The sequence below is a fragment of the Fringilla coelebs genome (assembly GCF_963513975.1).
Source record: "Fringilla coelebs genome assembly, chromosome: 21".
Taxonomy (NCBI): domain Eukaryota; kingdom Metazoa; phylum Chordata; class Aves; order Passeriformes; family Fringillidae; genus Fringilla; species Fringilla coelebs.
In genome coordinates, this window is record NC_140047.1 from 10,895,842 (window position 1) to 10,917,046 (window position 21,205).

General features: G+C 41.1%; 1 protein-coding gene across 3 annotated transcripts in view; it reads left to right on the forward strand.

The window, feature by feature from the left end:
- Window positions 1-21,205, forward strand: part of RABGAP1 (RAB GTPase activating protein 1) — a 60,765-nt gene that overhangs the window by 5,409 nt on the left and 34,151 nt on the right. Inside the window, exons 2-14 of one of the 3 annotated variants that reach the window (XM_084219950.1) lie at window positions 185-234; window positions 926-1,127; window positions 5,287-5,518; window positions 5,938-6,142; window positions 6,708-6,882; window positions 7,155-7,312; window positions 7,538-7,648; window positions 8,282-8,348; window positions 9,295-9,397; window positions 10,568-10,737; window positions 13,315-13,489; window positions 14,117-14,210; window positions 17,059-17,209. In XM_084219950.1, the coding sequence (XP_084076076.1) occupies window positions 978-1,127; window positions 5,287-5,518; window positions 5,938-6,142; window positions 6,708-6,882; window positions 7,155-7,312; window positions 7,538-7,648; window positions 8,282-8,348; window positions 9,295-9,397; window positions 10,568-10,737; window positions 13,315-13,489; window positions 14,117-14,210; window positions 17,059-17,209 (1,791 nt within the window). In that variant the 5' untranslated portion in view covers window positions 185-234; window positions 926-977. The remainder of the gene's footprint in view (window positions 1-184; window positions 235-925; window positions 1,128-5,286; window positions 5,519-5,937; window positions 6,143-6,707; window positions 6,883-7,154; window positions 7,313-7,537; window positions 7,649-8,281; window positions 8,349-9,294; window positions 9,398-10,567; window positions 10,738-13,314; window positions 13,490-14,116; window positions 14,211-17,058; window positions 17,210-21,205) is intronic. The other 2 variants (XM_084219948.1, XM_084219949.1) reach the window with 2 other exon arrangements.

Genomic DNA, 21,205 nt, shown 5'->3' on the forward strand with positions numbered 1-21,205 from the left:
TCTCAGTTGTTTGGCTGCACTGCTGGAAGCCAGGTTGGGATGGTGCTTCCAGGTTGGAAGGCAAAACTGGAGGCTGAAAAAGCATTTGAGTTTGGTTATGTTTGGGAGTTTGTAAAGACCCGAGCCTTTGAGATAAGGGTATATTTGGGTTTCTGGGAAATTTAATCACCCATTTTTATCACAGCAGTCTGTTTTGAGCCGTGGATTCTGGGAATCTGTACTGTAGAGTTCAAGGTGTGCAGCTGAACTTCACCTTTTGTTCCTTTCTTCAAATGCCTCTCAGTGCCAGTTCCAGCTTTTTAAAATCCTCTGTTGGCTCTGCTTCTCAGTACTGAGCCAGCCTACGCTGTTCTTCCTGCTTCTTGGAAGTCTTTGCTTTTATTGCTCCTTATAGTACAGAAGATTCAGCATAGATTCATAAAATGCTCTATGTCCCAAGGTTTCAGAGCAAAATATCAGGAGTTAGGTCAAACTCTTGCTTGGGGGAAAAGAATGTGACTACAGTGTACAGTGAGCTCTGATAAATAAAACTTATTTTTGCATGAACATAGGTGAAGGCAGGTACTAATTGAAGGAAGTAAATGGACTTTATTGTGCTGGCCTTAATTGTCAGCAAGTGGAGTGTGTGTTCCAGGGCCCTGTTTTGTGTGATGTGTAGAAAGTGGTGACTGACATAACCATGAAATGCTGCAAAGAGTTTTATTATCTTCCCTTTTGTGAGCTGTGGAAAGCAGTGCTGTAATAGCATGTGCTGCTTAGCAAGATGAGGACAGGACTTTGAGTGTGCACTGAGGGAGGAGTTGGAGCTTGGTTGTGCTGTCAGATGAGTTAGTTTTTATAAGTAGTCAGCAGGTTTCTGAAAAGAAACATTTGAGCATTTAGCATGAAGTTTTATATAAGTATTTTTATGATTTTTGTTTTTCAGGAGTTTATAACATATTTAATCTCATTCATGAATCGAACTTCCTTTTTAAGTCATGGATGACAAGGCTTCTGTTGGAAAAATCAGTGTCTCTTCAGACTCGGTATCCACTCTTAACAGTGAAGATTTTGTCTTGGTTTCCAGGCAAGGGGATGAAACACCATCTACAAATAATGGTAGTGATGATGAAAAAACAGGACTGAAGGTAAGAACCAATAACCTGAGTTTGTTCCCTGTTCTTCTAAATCAAGCTAACCATAGAGAGCTTAAAGAGGGACTTCTTTGTTGTGGAAAACTTGACAGAAGGGTGAACGTATTCAAGAACCAGTTTTGTCAGTAATTCCTTCACTGCTGATGTCAGAGGTGGTAATTAGTTTTTGAGTAAGAGCTCTCTCCATCACTAGCTGTGGGTTTTTTCCCACTTTGCAGAATTCTTCCTAAAGAATTGGGATGAAACAGGCTGATTGTAAAGAATGTGGAACTGTGATTTTATCACAGCTTTCAGGTGGAAAGCAATATTAGCCTACATGGATTTGACTGTATCTGTTAATTCAGATTAAAAGATACGCTGAAGTTTTCCCTGATGTGAAATGTTCTCTTTAAGAAACGTAGAAGAGTAGTTATAACTAACAACTTGGCATGAATCAGAGAACACGAGCTCTCTGTGAAAGGCTTGTGAGAGCTGGAAGGGCACTGGCATCTTCTCACTTGTAAAAGTGCTGTTCTGAAAAGAGACCCTTGTCACCCTCTACTTTTTTTTTGCTACTTAGAACAACATTCATCCCAATTTGTATTTCAGCAGTTTTTAAGAAAAGTGGCACAAGTAAGGTAATCACTCCAAATTCCATTGCTTTAATGTGTTGAAAACTGGATCTTCCCTAGAGTGAGTCAAGTTAGTGTCTTCTTTGTGGGAGATGGAAAGAGATATTCCATCATTGGAAGAAATTGATGTCTGTCTACAGCTGCATCTCTGTCTTTAAAGATGATAAGAAATCCTGTGTTCTGCCTCTTGGACTGGGTGCTCCTCTTTTCCTTTGCAGTAGTTGTAACAGAGACTTTATCAAACGTTTCTTGATGCTTTTGCTCTTCTTGCTTTTACCTCCCAACTGCTTTCTTTGTTTCTCTTGTGTTCCTTTGAGTCCAGGGCAAGACATGCTGTTATAGTGGCTCTTTTCTTTTACTTAAGACTTCAAATAAATTCCATCAGTTAAGAGTCTCAAAACTGATCTTTTGCTTAATCTGGCAAAAAAGTTCATGTATGTTTTATGGTGGTTGTAGAAGATCTCACTTTGCATCATAGAATAGTCTAAAAACATGAACATTTCTTAAGCATGGAGCCTGGTGATCTGTGAAACTTGCTGAAAGGCTGTAGCTTCTTGCTTGTCTTTCTTAATGCTGCAAATACCAGCAGCATCAAGGTCAGGATCAGCATCAATACTTAGGAATTCAGAGTAGTCTCACAGTGGTACTTACCTTGAGAATGCTTCTGTGGCAGTGTCTGTAATCAGTTCCTGAAGCATCATTTGAGAGCCCAGGAGACAGACATGCTCATGTCAGCCAGCTTCCCTGTTCATCCTGTTATCCCCAACGAAAATTTGGAAGCATGAAATGTTATAGTCTGCAACACTTCTTGCTCCACATGGGAGCTGTTTGTATCCCTGTTTGCCTCCAAAGTGGTGTATGAAATGCTGGCTGCAGGTGTGCTGTTTCTCTTGATGAGGAAGGAAGAACATGAGCTCTGCTGCCTCCTGATCATCAGTTGTAAAATAAAGTTATGCTGTTCTCTAGTTTGGCACTGAATGCCACAGAGCTTTGCAGGTCTTAAGCTTCTTTATGAATTTGGAGCCTGGACTGAGCACAAGCCTTGAGCAAAGCGATTCACCTTGAGCTTTTCAGTATTCCAGCGTGCAGAGCACGTGCTGTTGGTTATTTGCTGCAATCTGAGTGATTAATGGCAATTAAACTAGATTAATTAAACAAGAAATACAGTTTGCCTGCTGTCTCTGCTTTCCAGTATTGTTCCTGTGTCTGCTCGTGCCCGCTGGCAGTGGGACTGGGCTGGACTTAGGAAAGCTTTGCTGCAGGAGCACAGTGTGGAGCAGGAGTTCTGAACTCCCGGCACAGTGAGACCTCTCCCAGCAGAGGTGGCAGCACATGCATCAGGAGAAGGGAATAAATCACAGTTCTGATAAATCCCCTGGTGTGCTAAAGGAAGTTTGCTACCTCCTAGTTAAAGCTTAAGTAAAATCAGTTTTGATTTTGTGAGAAATAGATAAAGCCATGGTTAGGGTAGTGGTTTCTTTGCTCAGCCTCGAGCACTGATCAGGTGCACCTGTTACTGTTCCCGCCTGCCCTTGGTTGTGCCAGGCTGGCTCTGGTTTTGGGGCTGCAGTTGGGTTTCAGGCACATTTACACCTTTGTGTGCCCTGTTGCCCGAATGTGGGGAATCCAAACGGGTGCATAAGAAACTTTGGTTGCCGTGAATGAAGTTAACCTTGGTTTGTGTTTTAGGCCTCGGTGTGCAGGCAGCTGGTTTGTTGCACTTGGTTTTTGGGGCTATGAGAACAGCAGGGCTCCTCTAGTCCAGAAGTGTGGTTACTGTGCCTTCAAAAATTCTTTTTGAGGGTAGTCTGGGCTGAGAAGGAAAGCTTTCTTGGAGAAATTAGTTAAAATTGCTTTTTAAGTGGGGTTTTGATGATGATGTTTTAGAATATCTATGAGATGGTGGTTTTATTTTTACATGCCTATTTTCTGTAAACAGCTTGAATTTGTGTTTTACCTGTCACTACTATTTTTGGGAAATTTTATTTTCAAGATCATGTTTTATAGATATTACATCTAGATATGTTATTCATACTGATTATTTTACCAAATAGAGTAGATCACAGTTCAGATTCTTTGGCAGATGCAGTTTTTTACCAGAATGAATTTTAGCTTCAGGTTTCATAGAGAACAGATTCTGTAAACTAGAAGTTACTCTAGGTTTTTTTGATATATAATCTTTGAAGGGGCTGACAGGACACTATAATTAATTAATTCTATTTTGTTGCAAAACATATAAACTCCATACAGTAAAGGAGCATGGTGCATCTTCCATCATCATCATCATCATTCATCATCATCTTTCTGATGATTGCCTGCAAAGACCTGAATAATAAACCTGATGCTTGAAAGCCTTCTGCCTTTGGTGCCCCCATGCTTGTGCAAGATTTTTCTGCAATGAATCACACAAATTAATACTAGCATTGTTGGGAGGAAAATGGCAATGTGTGGATGTCTGCTACTAGTTGCAGATTACAGATGCCTCCCCCTGTGGGTGTACAGCTGAATAAGGCAGTTACCCTGTCCTGCTCCTGGCAGGTGATCACAGCACAGGAGTATATTTTAATCTGTACAAAAAGTGACCTTCTGTTTGCGTCAATTTCTAGAGCATAAATGTCTCTTGTTGTCATTGTTTAGATTCCTTAGCAAAACAATCACTAGATTATTACTTTTTGGGCTACTTGAATAATTTGGATTTTAGTAGCTGATGTGTAGGATGTTAAACCAGTGAGTTTACAGAGAGGTGAGAATATGGAAGTGCTCCTAGAGTTGAGTTTTGGTGTCAGTAGGAATAACCACCAGCACCTGCAGAACTGTTAAAACCAAGTATCTTTCGCTGATGGCATCTGGTAAATACTCTGCAAACTTGGTCACTTCCCTATTAAATGCAGAGGAATGGACAAAGAGTTTCCTTAGAAGCGGTATCTGAGAGCTTCCTGAAATGAATGCCTTCATTCCCTTTCCACTTCAGGGCCTTATTTCACACTGCTGAGGTGGCTTCATGCTTTCATGTTGACTTCAGTGAGCTCAAAGACTGCAGCTGAACATTAGGAAACAAAGCAATGCTGTTGCTTCTCCTCAACATGATGGCATAATCTTGTTCCAGATGCTTCTCTTCCTGTGAAACCTTTCTGTCTTGCCCATAAAGCACATGACATATTTAATTATACTTGTCCATTTCTGGTGTTAATCTGAGAATTGTTATGGCCCATACTGTGGGCATCTGTAAGTTTCTCTGTCAAAGGTAGTCTTTGTAGCTAGTGATTAAAGACTAGTTTGAAAGTAATCTCCTTGCTTTTTCTAGTGCTAGAAAATTCCTGCTTTGAGCTTGTAGATTTGTTAGAGCAGGGAGGATATAATCCATGCTGGTGAGCACTCGCACCCTGCAGTTTGTGTTTATGGTTGTAACTGGGTTAAATTTGTTGACTGCTGCTTTGACTGGTAAATAAAAAGCAACATGAATGACTCTGTGCCTGAGGGGTGTTTTTTGTTGTTTGAACAGTCTTTTCTTCTTTTTTGTGTCCCAACTCTGTGGCTCTCAGATTGTGGGGAATGGAAGTGAGCAGCAGCTGCAGCGGGAGCTGGAAGACGTGCTGATGGATCCACCCATGGAGGATCAGTCCAGTGACCGGGACCATGGAGAAGTCAGAACTGATGGAGATGGGGAAGAACCCGTTGTCCTTGAGGCATCAGCATCCTCTACCATTAACCCAGTGTCGGTAGCAGGACTCCAGAAACCAGAAATGAGCTTGCCAGTGAAACCATCCCAAGGAGGTTAGGAAAAAAAAGGGGAGGAATGCCTGGTAGTATCTTATGAATTTGATTTTTGTGGGGAAAGTGAAGAGAATTTAGGTACACGTGTGGCCAGTAGCCTTTCCCCGTGTCTCACATTATAATCACTTAGTGCAGGAAATTCCAGGTTATGTATGTGATACAGGAGTTAATATCTGCTGAACTGTCCTGTATTCTGAAAACACTGCTATACCAGCCCAGAGATGTGTGCACAAATATTAAGCTTACTTGCCTGGCTGTAGAAAATGTAAGTACAGGGCGTTCCTATAGTGTTTTGACCCGGCCTGGCTTTTCTGTTCTTAGCCTCTCTTGTCTTCTATTCAGTGGGCAGCCAGTGTCTGACAGTTCCCTTGCGGGTGCCTTGCCTTGTTTCTGACGTTCCCCCTCGTGTGCTGCCCTAGACTGTGAGGATTTGAGCCCCTTCACGCCCGTGACAGACGAGGACAGCGTGGTGTTCAGCAAGCTGACCTACCTGGGCTGCGCCTCGGTGAACGCCCCGCGCAGCGAGGTGGAGGCGCTGCGCATGATGTCCATCCTGCGCAGCCAGTGCCAGATCTCCCTGGACGTCACCCTGTCCGTGCCCAACGTCTCCGAGGGCACCGTCAGGTACGGGGCTCGCTGCTCTGGGGCTGTGCCTTCATCTCGGCTCCTTTGGAAAGCAAACTAGCTGATGGTTTACCTGCAGGAGACTTGAGCAGCTTGGATTTTCTTTAGTGGGAGAAGTGGGTTTTACAGACATCTGTGAAAAGGGATCCTTTGAATTTGTTTACCGAACGCTCTGCCAGAATGTACCGTGATGATCCAAGCTATCCCCAAGCCATAGTGGGATTGGTTATTGATGAGTGCTTTTGAAATAGCCTGGAAAGTAGTTTGGAAAATGTCTGATACACGAGGCCTGACAGAGGTGGGTCTGTCCACCGCCAAATATTAGTGTAACTTTTGGAAACCACGGGGAAATTATTGGTGGAAACATTTGTGGCATTGTATTTTTTTGTATTGTTCAATTTAAACATCATTATGGCGGTCATGCTTTGCAGTAAATGACGGGATCTAGTTTTTGTGGTGTACTTCTCTAAGAGGTATGAAATTGTTAAAGCTTGCAAGTTATGTCTGGCTGAAATAATTCTTCTAAAGGTGCAAGCTTTTTTTTCCCCTCTCTCTATTTTAACAGACTTTTAGATCCTCAGACAAACACAGAAATAGCAAATTATCCAATCTATAAAATCCTTTTCTGTGTACGAGGGCACGATGGGACCCCTGAAAGTGATTGCTTTGCTTTCACTGAAAGCCACTACAATGCAGAACTCTTCAGGATTCATGTCTTCCGATGTGAAATCCAAGAGGCTGTAAGTGCAAGCTTTTTGTCAAATGATAATTACCTACATGTAAATGTTATTACTGAAATTTAAATGAAGTTTTTCAGGCACTTTAGAAGTAATGTAATTCATACATCAACAAACCTTAGTTATGGGATAAGAATGCACAGTTAACAGTTTACTCTAAGAAGCACAGAAAAACAGTTAATTAGATGCTAAAGCCGAATTATCTTCATACAATTTGTTGTGAATGGTGAAAATCCAGGGAGGTTTCAGCTGATGTTTGTGCACTCTGGCTGCAGGTGAGCCGAATCCTGTACAGCTTTGCCACTGCCTTCCGGCGCTCTGCCAAACAGACCCCGCTCTCAGCCACTGCCACCCCCCAGACTCCAGACAGTGACATCTTCACCTTCTCTGTGTCTCTGGAAATCAAAGAAGATGATGGGAAAGGTTATTTCAGGTAGAGATTCTTCTTCCGTACTGTGTATGGTTCTGTTGGAAAGCGAGTGAATGGAGAGTGTGAGGCTGAGGTGGTCTCTAAATTCCCTTTTTGAGAGTTTCCTATTCTAGTTTAAATGAATCCCAGGTGTAAGGAGCTGCTCCAGTGTCTGATTCTGGGTTTGGTATATGCAAGGAAGGCAGCTAAATTGAGAGTTCTTTTTTTTTCTTTCCTGATGAATAACAGTGCAGTTCCCAAAGACAAGGACAGGCAATGCTTCAAACTCCGCCAAGGGATTGATAAGAAGATTGTGATTTATGTGCAACAGACAACGAATAAAGAACTTGCTATTGAAAGGTAATGTCATCAACTTTTTAAAGGTTCTTTATCTGTTAATGTTAGTATTTTACCTCTGAGGGAGCAGGTTAGTAATTATTCTGTGGATGCTCCATTTGTGTGATTTAGTGCCACACTTCTCTGGAGGATGAAGTGGGACATACCTGTGTGGGCCAAAAGTCCTTGTGAAAAGCCCAAAATTAAATCATAAAAGAGGTCCTTGTGTTTCATCTGATCCTTGTCCCTGCTGAAGGGTAAATTCTATGCAAATGTGTCTAAAAAACCAAAAAAAAGCCACCAAAGGAAGGGCAGAAGACTGCAGGCCAAGCGTTGTGGTATAAGGAACCCTTGTTAGCAGTGACTTTATGTTCTTTAAAACAAAGGTAATGGAACAATTTCCAGGCTGTAAACAGGGTAAAACCATCCTCTAAATATGATTCTAAAATCTTGCTCGACGTTTTTGATGTTGGCTTGGCATTGTTTTGCTGGACTTGCTTGATGCTGCTTTCAAATGTCAAGGTTTGTTGATGTTTTTCAGTGGATTCATGGGCTGTTTGTGATGTATGACTGCGAATACTTAGATAAGAAATGTTAATGGTTTGTTTATGAGCATGTCTAAGTTTTGCAGTTACATTTTTTTGCCTGGCTTTGCAGATGTTTTGGCCTTCTCCTTAGCCGTGGGAAAGACGTTCGGAGTGGCGACATGCACCTTTTGGATTTGGTAAGGATCTTCCTTAACAAAACTCAGTAAGAATTTGGGTTATGATTGTGCATGATGTCAGGATGGACAGAGAACACTTCTGCAGTTGTTGATGGGAATTGATGGTGTAGATTCCACTATTGAGGGTGAGGCTCTGGGCAGTTGAATTCAATCCCTGCCTCTGCTGCTCAGTTAGAACGTGACCTGGTGCTTGGTCAGGGGACTTGCCCAGGTTTACAGTCAGTCATGACTGCTCTCATTCAGAGGCCAGAAATAAGAAATATGGAACCTTATTTTTAGACATGCTGAATATTAAAGTGCTGTGCTTTGAACATGGAAAGTTTTACAGCATAGTTATCAGTGTGAGAATCGAGGCCTCCAATGTAACACTGAGAACTAGTGGGTGCTTTGTTCTTATGACTCAATTTTCTCTATAAAGTAATAATAGGGATCATTTGACTTCACAAGTGTGAAGTGACAACAAATCTGCTAGTATTTATGCACTACATAGTGACTACTCAAAAAGGTTTATTACTACATGAATAATTTTGTTTTCTACCAGGCTTTGGATTGCCCAGAAAATAAGGTTGTTGGGAAGACAGACAAGCTGAACATTAGATAAAATATTGGTTTGGTTCTTAGTGACTGAATAACATGTGTTGTGTTCTCATCCACACCTCTGTAAACTGAAAGTTGCTGTTCAGTGGCCACCTCCAAAACTACTGGTCATGCCATGTACTAATAGAATAATTAGTGTTAACTGGCCTTTCTGTGTTATCAGCATGGACATCAAGGATTGCAGGGGAACTCTGTTATTTCCTTCAGAGATGATGTCTGCTGCAGACTCTGTCAAATGGACCTGCCCTTTCCTTGCCAGTGCAGTGGCTCTTTCACAGGACTGGCACAACATAATGTAGAAACTTCTTTAATTTAAAAAAAACCAAACATAAACTTACCTTGTTTCCAGGAGTCCATGGGTAAAAGTTCTGATGGGAAATCATATGTGATCACTGGGAGCTGGAATCAAAAGTCTCCACACTTCCAGTTTGTAAATGAAGAAACACCAAAAGGTATGAATGTTGCCAGGTGTTATCCCTAGGCAAGGAAATTACTTCCATAGTGGGCATTGGATCAATTATCTTTTCAGAAGAATCCCACAAAAGACTTTCACAGGATGGGATATATTCTCAGAAATTAGGGTGCTAAATGCCACATGAAATTAAAAAAAAAAAAGAAAAAAGCAAACTATCTTGTAGGAGCTGTGTCCTAGTAGGAGGCTCTGCAGGTGTGGGGGAGGATGCAGGTGCTCTGTGCACCACTGGAGCTTTTCAAGAATCCCATTGAGAATTGCACTAAATGACTTTTGCAGGCACTTGCTTTTCTCAGTCTTGTGGTCAGTTAAATTTTTTCCAAACCCAAGTTTTTAATTAAACAGAAGGATTCCCATACCTGTGAAAATGAAAGCAAACCATTCCAACTGTCATCCAAAAATAGCTGATGTTGCATTGCTCTCTCGAGTCCTGAAAGAGAATGCCATTACTTCTTTTAAGATGTCAGCTGAATTATCATCTTTTCAATCTCTTGTCACTGTTGTGTGCCAGAGGTTGGGAAGTTAATGGGAATTGACTGGGCAAAGTCATGAAAGTCAGCTGCTGGGCACAGTCTGGTGCTGGAGTGGATGCCATCCTGCCTGAAGGACACAATTTATCATTCCCTGCCAGAGAGATCTCATAGGTCACTGAGCCCTGTTGCCTCCTGTTGGAGCATCAGAGTGTGTAGTCAATTTTTGGAACTTCACAGCTGAGATGGTCTTAAATGCCTTTAATATCATGGTATTAAGCACTTAATAACTTCTAAAACCAAAAAAGAATTGAAGTGTAATTAGGCTGGATGGCAAGAGATCTGCACTGAGCTGTTAAGTGCACAGATCCTCTGTAATGTTTAATGAAGGTTTTGGATACAATTTCAGTGGGATTTGAAAAAGCAGAATTTTTATTCTCTTTAACAAGATCATTTTCTTGGCTTGAAGGCTGCAGTTTCCTTACTCTCTGGTGAATAGTGCATAGTGATCCAATTTTCCTATTTTGAAACTTGTAGGGTTTTGAGATGTTAAATTAGGGGGAAAATCGATTCTGAAAAGGAAAGTTTCCTTTGTTCTTCCATGTCACTGGGAAAGGGGTTATGGAATATTTTATCTGAAATGTTTCTTTTCATATTGTGGCTTCATTTTCTCTCTCTAGATAAAGTGTTGTTCATGACCACTGCTGTGGATTTGGTGATAACTGAGGTGCAGGAGCCCGTTCGATTCATTCTGGAGACCAAAGTCAGAGTTTGCTCACCTAATGAGAGGCTGTTCTGGCCCTTCAGCAAACGGAGCTCAACTGAAAATTTTTTCTTAAAATTGAAACAGGTAATGTGTTAAAAAATAAAGAAACAAAATTGACAATTAATAGGCTGTTTCTCCCTATGATTGCTAAAACCTTTACTAATACAATGTTCATAATGCAATATTTTCCTCCTGATTCAAAGAGGTAAAATAAATGCACTTCACTTTGAGAAAAGCTGCCCTTTACTGTGCTGATTGTTGCTGGCTATCTGCAGTTCCCATAAAGAGCCTGAAATAGCTTTTTTGATAGCTTTGATGAGTCTGCGAAGTTACAGAGAGGCTTATGGATTTTCCAGCCAAACCCCAGCAAGAAAAGGAAGGGAGGATTTATCTGCAAACTGGGGCTATGCTGAGACTTGCTGCCATAAGGCTATAGAGGAATAATTGTGTAAAATTAAGGGCTAAGAGGAAAAAAAAGTCCTTACTGTAATGCTGGTGACATGGTATCTGATAGATCACTAAACTTACTTTATCATGCAAATGGAACAATTCTTCTGAAGTGTTTTTAGATGAGCAAACATCCACATGAGTTTCCAAAGGAAATTATTTTTTGTCAAAGTCTATTTTCCCCTTCTGCATGGTTGGAAACAGAGATTTCACACATACCCCATGTTTGCCCCGGGGTAAAAAAATCCAAGCAACCACAAAAAATCCCTAGAACTTGTTAAAAAATTGTACTGTTTTTTCCAACTTGCTTTTTTACCCATCTCCTAAAAATGGAAGCATTATTTCTGTCCAGGATATTCCTAATAACAGTACAAGGCAATAACTTAGTCTCAAAATAAGGCTGGTAAGTTGAAGGGCCAAGTCACTGAAGAGATCATATACTTGAAATAGCTGCTATTCTTCTGCTCTAGAAACTATTGTTCTGAAATGAAAGTCCTGTTAAAAGAACTGGAAATGTATAAAAGCAAATAACAATGTGGATGTACGTGCTCTCTCAAGGCTTAGCAATTCTGGGTGCAGCCCAAAAAGAAAGCAGTGTTGGAGTCCTAATTTCTTGATAAGTGATCTTATTTAAAGAGGTTTTGAGTTAAGCAAGAGGCTTTTCTTCATTCTTTTTACACTTGCCTTTAAGTGCTGACAAAGAATGGCATCTGGGTAGTAACAAAGGTGAAGTTCACCAAGGATTCTTTTTCTAAAAAAGAAAAAGAAAAACCCCTTTCCTTCAAAGTTTAAGGTGGAAAAATTCTCATGGATGAGCTCAGCCTTTTTATTTAGAATATTTTTGAGGTGGAGCATGTAGAGGCTGTTGGGCTATAAATATTCTACAGCCTCCAAAAGGTGCCTTTTCTGTTTGGCAGTTTAAAGGAAGCTTATCTTACTGAGCTAATTCTGGATCTTTTGTCTTACCAAATTCACAGACATTGTGACTTTTCTTGGCCAATTCTCCTTTTCCACAGACACTGTCAGGTTATCCAACTTGCAGTGTTTACTAATGGAAGATTATCAAAACTCGTAGTGGAAGCAACAAATATAGAATGTACTGCCTGATAAGCCTGGAAGGGAAACCTGTTTCTGTGGAGTCATGATTAGCCTATTAAAAGTGCAGCTGTGTAGAATTGGCTTATCTTGCTTTGGCAGTGTTTCTTTATTCGGAAATGGTGAAAGCAGAGGGATTTTATTTGCTCCGATTGCATTTAGTGATTTAGTCATTTTTAGTTTTGATGTATTTCTCTTCATTTTTAATGCTCCAAAGAATAAAATTGAGCACTGGGAGCTTAGCGTGGAGTATAGTTATAAATCTTATTTCCCTCTTTTCTTCACCTTCTCTTTTCTGCTCTCTGATTTTATTCATTTAGGAAAAAAAAATTCTAAGTCCTTAAAATGCATTAAAATTTTAGAACTGCTTCACAAAGAAAAATCCTTCTTTAAAGGAAAGGAAGGTACCAAAGCATTGAAAATTATGGAGAAACAGGGTCACAGAGTATGCTTTGGGACTCAGCAATTTGTGTTCCTGCAGCAATGTATACACAGAGGTGGAAGCTTTGCTAAAGACCATTGCCATGGGAAAATCATGGAATCCCAGATTGGTTTGGTTTGGAAGGCACCTTAAAGCTCATCTCATCTTGTTCAAATAAATATGAACAAATTTTTAAGGCTACTTTTGCCACCATCAGTATTCCCAGAAACGTTTTCTATTTTAACTCATTTTATAAATTCTCTTTGAAGAAGAATTTGACATAATTTTTAGGTTTTTGCTTTCAATTTTCCACTACTGTTTAAATAAAGACAAGGTTGCTGCATATTGAGGAACCTTCATCTCTTAGACCACAGATCCATTTATAGCTTTAAAAATCAGTGCATTTGTGTCCAGTTCATTGATGGTTGGAAAGATGAGCTCCCTGTGGATGGCAGATCCAAGTGACACTTCTGCCTGCAGCAGACACTTTGTGCCTTTGGCTGCAGGATGCTCCCAGCACATTTCAGGGAGCACTGACCCCCTGCCCCTTGCATTAAGTATGTTCCAGGTATGAACATTCCTCACTGTAGAATGGGATGGGAGTTGTTCCTCAGCTCTCCTGTTCTGGAAGAGAAGGCTGAGCCTTAAGAATGTGGCATTTGTGTACCTTCCTCAGTGAAATGAACCTTGTTTCCTAGATAAAGCAGAAGGACAGGAAGAACAACTCAGACACGCTGTATGAGGTTGTGTGCCTGGAAAGTGAATCTGAGAGGGAGAGAAGGAAAACCACAGCCAGCCCCTCCCTCCGCCTGCCCCAGTCGGGCTCGCAGGGCTCCATGATCCCATCTCCTCCAGAGGATGATGAAGAGGAAGGTAAGAAGCTCCTGTGCTTTGTGGACTTTGAGAAAGGGCTGTTGGTGAATAATGTGGTTATAAAAGATGTAGGATCCTTTGCAGTCAGAATCTGCCTGATTGAGGGGTTTTCTTGCTGGAATACTGCAAGATTCCATACCCCCATATCCTGGTATTCCTGGTCAGCCTCTCCCTCATCTGGCACTTCAGTGTCCCTGCTTTTCTCAGCCCAGGCCTCCTGTGTGGTATATTTGGGACAAGGTGAAAAAGGGCTCCTAAAAACTGGGGATTATCACGTGGCTTCTGCCCCTCCCTGGGCAGCTGTGAATAGGTTTGAGAGCAGAAAGGAGAAGCTGGTGTTATTTGGAAATGTCAGCAGGCAGTGCTTTAGTGGAGAGTCGGGCATCTGGGAGAGATGACACTCTACCAGGACCTGCCCAGCTTGGAACTGAATGCATTTTCAAGAACTTATGCTTGTAAAAAAATTTTTTAAAGCAAACCACAACCACTTCTGAGTATAGAAACATCTGGCCTTACAACTGGCATTACAGAGATGAAATGGAGATAATTTGGGTTTCTGCTTTTCCACTTTTCCTGCTGGCCTTCCATGTGGCCTTGGCTGAAGCGTCCCTTCTGTTCTCTTGGCAGACAATGATGAACCACTCTTAAGTGGTTCTGGAGATGTTTCCAAAGAGTGTGCAGAAAAAATTCTTGAAACGTGGGGAGAGCTGCTGTCCAAGTGGTAAGTGGCAAAATCACATTCTGAAAATTATAGTTCTGAATATTCTTATTCTGTTTGCTCTTTCTGCTTGGAGTTTTTATTTCCAGAGGCCATTTGATATAAGATTAGTTTGGATTTAGTTCTCTGTCCATCCCCACAGAACCCCTTATTCTCTGCCTTGATGTTTTCTGATTTCTTTAGAAGTTGTTATAAATGTTTTAATTTTTGAGTGCATGCTTAATGTATAGAAATTCACTTATGCTGTGTCTTTAGTTGGTTCTGCCTTAAAATTCTGCTTATCTTCAGGTTCCTTGGGATTTTGTTAAAGGAAAAAACCTTAATTAAGTAGTGTAGAGAAAATGCAGCTCTTGCTTTGTCTATTCTGCACAGATCACTTCCATTCCTCTTTGTAATTCTGACTGGGTTCACAGCCAATTTTTCCTGCAGCTGTCAAATCTTAGTGACTGTAGCTTAAAAAACGGGAGATTTGGACTTGGATAGACAAGATGTTTTTCCTCCCTTATCTAAAGGAAGGCTCCAGAGCCTGCCAAGAAGGAAGTACATGAGCTCTGCTGTTTTTCCCTGGAAAATGTCAGTGTACAAGAAGAGTGTTTCTTGACAGTCCAATTGCTAATGCAACACAATCCTCCTTTGGTGAGGGATTTTTTTATTCATCTTGAAGTAGCCTGAGCAGTTCCAAAGTGATGCTGATTGTTGTAAAATTCAGGGGTTTTGTTAGGTTTTATTTTTTCCCCACAAAGGGGGGTGATGGGCAGCATGAGTCTGAGCTCAAACAGGCTTCATTTTGACTCTGCTTTTGATCGTGGCCTTTTGCTTCCTGAAGTCAGTGAGAGCAGGGCAAGGGCTGTCCAGCAAGTCAAAGGTTGAGTGGGGTATTGGCTCTGAGGAGTAGGATGGCAGAGATTGGAGTCATGCAGCTTAGATGAGAAGAAGTATTGATGTGACCACTTAAACAGGAATTTCTTTAAATTTAGATTATAACTGTTCAGTATTTTCTGCAGTTATTGCTTATTTGAATAAGTAGTTTTCCTTCCACTTTGGTTTTGCACTAAGTGGACACATTTGTAAGAGGGGAAGGCTGTGGTAAAATGACACATGATCCCTTTTCCCTCTCCTAGATTTGGAGAAACATCTTTCCCAGATGAGCTCTCTGCATCTGCTGCTGTGAGAAAGTTTCTTTCAACTTGAATTTTTTTGTAATTCTTCCAAGGGCTCGGAGATAATTAAGCCACCTGACTCCCACTGGAAATGTTTTGGCAGCTCTAAGAGGATATGAAATGCTTCTGTGCTAATGCTGGCAACAGCTTTAATATGTGTTAAAGGGCTTTCCTTCTTAACTAAAAACGTGTATTTGGAAGCAATGATCCCCCAGCTTTTAACATAAGAGGATTGAAAACCATTGAAAAATCAGACTTCAGGTAGTTTCATGCTAGTTTTTTAGAATTGTGTAATTAGATTTGTATAGTAATTAAATATTTGGTATTTTGTGATACCAAAGAATATTTGGCTGATGTTTCATAACTGAGTCACGCAATTTTCTCATTTCAAAAATAGTTGGGAAGATCCAGTAGTGTGTAGCCTTTAGTCTACAGCCTTCATGACTGTATTCATTGGAGCTACTGTTGTACTTCCTCTGATCTGAGATTGAGGCAAAGCAGTTTTATAGGCCTTTACAGAAACATTGAGTATTTACTATATGGAAGTATATGCAGTATATTTTATATAAATATACCTGCATATTATAAAAGCATAATAAATGCTCTATAAATATATGTCTATAGTGGCATTGATATAAATGTAACTACTATATAAATACTATTTTTATTTTAGTTGATTTCTTTAAAGAAAGCACAGTGAAGGAGGACATTATGGTCCTCTATTCCGTGCAATAAATACTGATTTAAATGTCTGCCTTGTTAGTCTCTAGATTAGTGTGTCAGAACACTGTAGACTGGAGAAAGGCCAAAGGAAGTCCCAGTCTGTGTAAAATTATTATCCACATATCTGTTAGACTGTTGCAAACATTAATAAATGCCAGTTTATTGAGAACATAATGCAGTTGATGTGACACAAGTTCATTTTTCTGCCTGGCTTTGTCTGTCAGTTCTCTTGATCATTTTAGCCAGAAGTTTGTTTTTTAGTAACTGCTGAAAAATAGTAATTTCTGTAATTTAAGACGTGTGTCTTTTGGGGATTTTTCTGTATAAGCCACAAATGAGTTGTTCACCTTAACGTGCTCTAAGTGTATAAATTATATGTAGGTTTAGTTTTTCCAGCTTGCAGTGCTGTAATTTCTGAGCTGTCAGTGGTCTCGCTGGAAGGAGCTGTTCAGCTGGGGCTGGCTGGTGCAGTGGAGGCTGCTCTAGTGCAGTTAGATAACCATGAGAGGTGATTCTCAGAGCTCTCAGTCCTCTCTCCTTCCCTCCCTGAGAAGGTCACCTCCTGCTGGGAGACTTCTGCAAGCTGCTCATTTTGGCGTAGGGAACTTGGAATTTACAGGCTGTGACCTCGTCATCTAGCATTTAATGGAGTGGTTTGGTCTGTTGAATGTTATATATATATATAAATTTAATGGGAGTCAAGAAAATCGTTTGGGAAGTAGTTCTCCAAATTGTATTTATTTTACATGACTTGAATTCCACATAGAGATCTGGAGTGCCTGGCAGAGGTGCTGTGTGTGGTGTTCCAGCTGGGTTTCTGTGCTCGTTGGGGCAGTAACTGAGGTGCTGTGTGTGGTGTTCCAGCTGGGTTTCTGTGTTCCTTGGGGCAGTAACTGAGGTGCTGTGTGTGGTGTTCCAGCTGGGTTTCTGTGCTCGTTGGGGCAGTAACTGAGCCCTCCCCTGTGCAGGCACCTGAACCTGACCGTGCGGCCCAAGACGCTGTCGGCGCTGGTGCGGAGCGGCGTCCCCGAGGCGCTGCGGGGCGAGGTGTGGCAGCTGCTGGCAGGGTGTCACAACAACGACCACCTGGTGGAGAAGTACAGGATCCTCATCACAAAGGTACCGTGGCCTTTTCAGCTCTTTTCCCCCCGTTTCTTAGAGTGGGAATACAGAGGTGTACTCTTGCCTGAGGTCCCTGAGTGTACCTGGATGTATCGAGGAGTGACTGTGATTCAGTCCTCCAACAAAAACCCTACAGAGAGCTGCTGGTGGCATTACACTGCTTTCCTTTTATAGTCCTGTTTCACTCAGCCGAGTTCTGAGTTTGTAAAAAATAAATATCCTATTAATTGCTTTCATAATGGACAGATTAATTTTCTTTGCTTGTTTGGTTTTCTGAATGGAAGCTAAATTTTGTTGTGTTGTCTCAGCGTTTATGCAAAAAAATCCAACACTTGTAGAAATTGCAGCCTATTTTGGTAGAAAGAAAACAGAGCAATGGGGATGTTTTTGCATTGGACAGCAGTTTTGTGACGTCTCATCTTGAATGCTGACCCCAGTAAGGTAGGAAAAGGATGTAAGAATTGTATTTACAGACATCACTCAGTGGTTCTCAAAGTTCAAGTAACAAATGGGTCACAAAATGAAATGTCACCTTCTTATCCAGAAAACAGATGTGTTGATTTGGATTTGACCATTATCTCTATAGCTACACTGGATTTTATTGCTTTCATCAAACACACAAGTCTAGAAGGACTGTATTAGAAATTATTAATGATACAGCTTTAGTACAAGTATTACAGAAATTAATTATTAACCAGTTAAAAAGCAAAACAAGTGAATCAGTCTTTGTATCTCATCTTTGTATTTTGATGGCACAGATTCACGAGGAGCAATTAAAGACCTTAGTCTGAGGGCAGGAGGGTTTCTGAAATTAAACTCAGTTTCTGCTGTAGTCATGCAGGAAGGACCTATATAATGTGAATGAATGATGTTAAATCAGCAAAAAATGTTCTGTATATGAAAATAAGTATTTTCATAGAATTGGTGAATATAGAAAAAACTTGATCCAAATTCCTTAATACTGGTTTATGCCTTGTAGAGCTGTATCATGGATTTTATGGTGAATAAATCATATAAGTAATGTGGAGGTTGAGTGCTCTGGCAAGGAGTGATCACAGCTATCCTGTTGTGTTATTTTAATTGCCTGGTGAGTAGTTGTCAGCCTCACTTGTTTCTCTGTTTCAGTGTTTTGGTATCAGAATGCAAAAAGATGATGTCTTTGTGGCACAGTTGCTGACACATTCTGCTACTATCTTTGTCAGCTGGAAGGGGATAGTGTAACATTTCATTTTTAAACCTGTGAAGCCTTTCCACTCCTTTTCACTTGGCTGAGACAAAGAAAGTAACCTGCCTCTGGTGTTGGAAGCATCTCTGGAGTCCAAGTGTAAGGGAGGAGAGTAGGCTGGCCCTGCCCTGTGTTCTGCTGAACAGCACTGGCTATGCCTGCAGTGGTCGTTCAGCGCAGAAACTAATTAAGGAATTGGAGAGAATGGGTCCTGAGTGACTGTTTTCAGGCCCTGCTGGAGTCTCCTGAGGTCTGTGGTATATCTGCAGCATGCTGCCATAGCCAGCTCCAGCAAATGAAAATGATGTTGACCTCCCTAATCTGGAGGTGCCATATTAGCCCAGTGCCATCCATGGCTGTTTGTTTTGTTGTGACTTAAATATGGAAACAGGCCGGGACTGTTCCTGGAGGAGGGACAGAGGTTGGTGTTTGAGCACAGAAATGTGTGCTTGGTTCGCAGGGAAATTGGGATTTCTTCAGTCTGCACTTCAGTGGAAGAAGTGCAAGGTTTCAAACAGGGTTATCTTTCAGTGCCTGTGTGGAGGTACTGAAGAGGAGAACAGGCAAAAAATGCAAGGATTGTTAGGGAGGCTGAGGAGAACATGAATTCAAGGCCCAGCAATACAATGTTTGCAGACCCTTTGGACATAGTCTGTGCCAAGAGTATAATAAAGCTGGGCTGCACTTTGGCCTTAAATTTTTTTTTCATGCTTTTCTTAGGCATGAAATGTGATAATTTTGGAGTTCTAATGTGACTAATTCTTACTGCTCTTAAAATAGCAGCTCAGTTGCAGTCAGTATGCAGCAATGTATTGGAGTAAATGTTCCTGGGAAAAAAATTGCTAATTATATGAAGACAAGGGTCCATTATATTACATTGCTTTCCCATCTTTGTAATGCTTTGCCATGTTTTGCATGTCACTAATGCCATTTCTTCTCTGGCAAGCCTGCAGTTATTTGCATTACTGTGCCTTGAAGGGAGTTTATGTGAGAATAACTGCTGTGGTGTAGTGCAGGAGCACAAGGAGTCCATGTAAAACCTATGCCCTGGAATGTGAGCAGGAGATGCAGGAAGCCTGTGCTCATAATGCAGTGTCCCTTCTCTCTTCATGTTGCCCTCTATTCCTGTAAGTGCATTTGGTTCTGCCAGGCTTTTCCTGACCCCCGTGCAGCAGCACAGTCCCAAATTAATAAGGATCTGTGTTGAAGCTGCTTCATAACCCTCTGGCCTGTTTCGGGGATTTTTTTTCCCCCTTGTGCCCTGGATGTTGGATGCAGCACCCCAGTATTTCTTCTGGTGGTTGCTTTCCTGGGCAGGCTCAGGTAATCTCTGTTTTTTTCTTTCCTTTGCAAACTAATTGCTGAAAGAACAGTTTTTTGTTCACTGTTGAGTTGTGGCTACTGAAGGTTTGAAAAGGAAATGTCTCCTGTTGTGTTCTACCATTCAGGAGAGCCGTGTCTAGCTCTCTTGTTGAATATGACTTAAAATGGCATTGAAATTGCGTTTCAAGGTGTGCTCGTTGTGTTCCCATCATCATGACAGCATATATTAATTATTTGCTCTGGTTTTCTTTGCCACACACTGGCTGGGGTTTGTTCTCTGCGTTTTTGTTATTGTGGGAAGGTTGAAGTTTCACCATCATGGTGCTTCCACAAATTACTTTTGAGAATTTGCACACCATCTGTGTGCAATAATAAAGCTTTTAGCAGCTCCAGATTGCCATGCTGGTGGTAGGGAGTGTGGATGAAAGCCAGCCCAGTGAATTAAGGTCATGTCCCAACTGGGGACAGAAAGCAAGCTCTAGGTGAAATGATCTAGACAATCCCTGGAAGAGGAATCTGGTCCTGGTAGCACTTTGGCAATCACAGTTAGGGCTGTTCATCTTCAGGCTTCCAGCCACTGAAAGGTAGCAGAAGACACATGGGGACTCACTCCAGGTGTTAATGGACACCTGCAGGAACAATACTGCATGTTCTGGACAGGCACAGGTGGATAGAAAGTGTTGTTGAGTAGAAAACACGTAAAGCGAGCCAGACAGGCTAAAAAAGAGAAATAATCATCATACAAAGTGAAGGAGACACCAGCCACAACAGACAAATTTTAGAAAGGATTAATACAACTACTGAATCTGTCAGTGGAGAAGTTCTTCGTAATATCAACATTAAAAACCTGACATTTACAATATTGAGGAGAAAATAAAAAGCTTTTGGATATAGGTCTGTGTGGGAGGAAGTAATGTTGAAACAAAAAAGCCATGAACTGTTGTACCAGATAAATACACTATATTAAGAAAATTACAACGTGAGAGGGACATCTTGTGGCACAAATAAAATAAAAAGTAATAGTCCAGTGTCAGGAGGAGTATCCCGGAATGTTGCTCCGGGGTCACCATTTCTGGGAGAAATCCCAGGCCTGATAGGAGATTAATTTGTTCCAGTCTCTCTTATAGCAGGACTCCTGCTACCCACTTTCTCATCTTCCCACCTTTTTGTCTCCATGAGACGAGGATTATAGAACACAGATGTTCTACCAAATATACTTGTCTGTCTTGCTGCAAATGATGCTAGCTCTTAATGAAGAAATAGATGAAAATGTCACTACCGTTATTTGACTGAATGTGTTGTCATCCGCAGCATAAAATGTGACAGAACCTTAGCTGTGGGTGGCTAGCACTTATTTTCTACTTGTATCACAATCATATTTCCATATGTTCCTATAAATTAAAAAGAATGCATTGAATTTTCAGGAGGACAGAGGGCCATGGCGG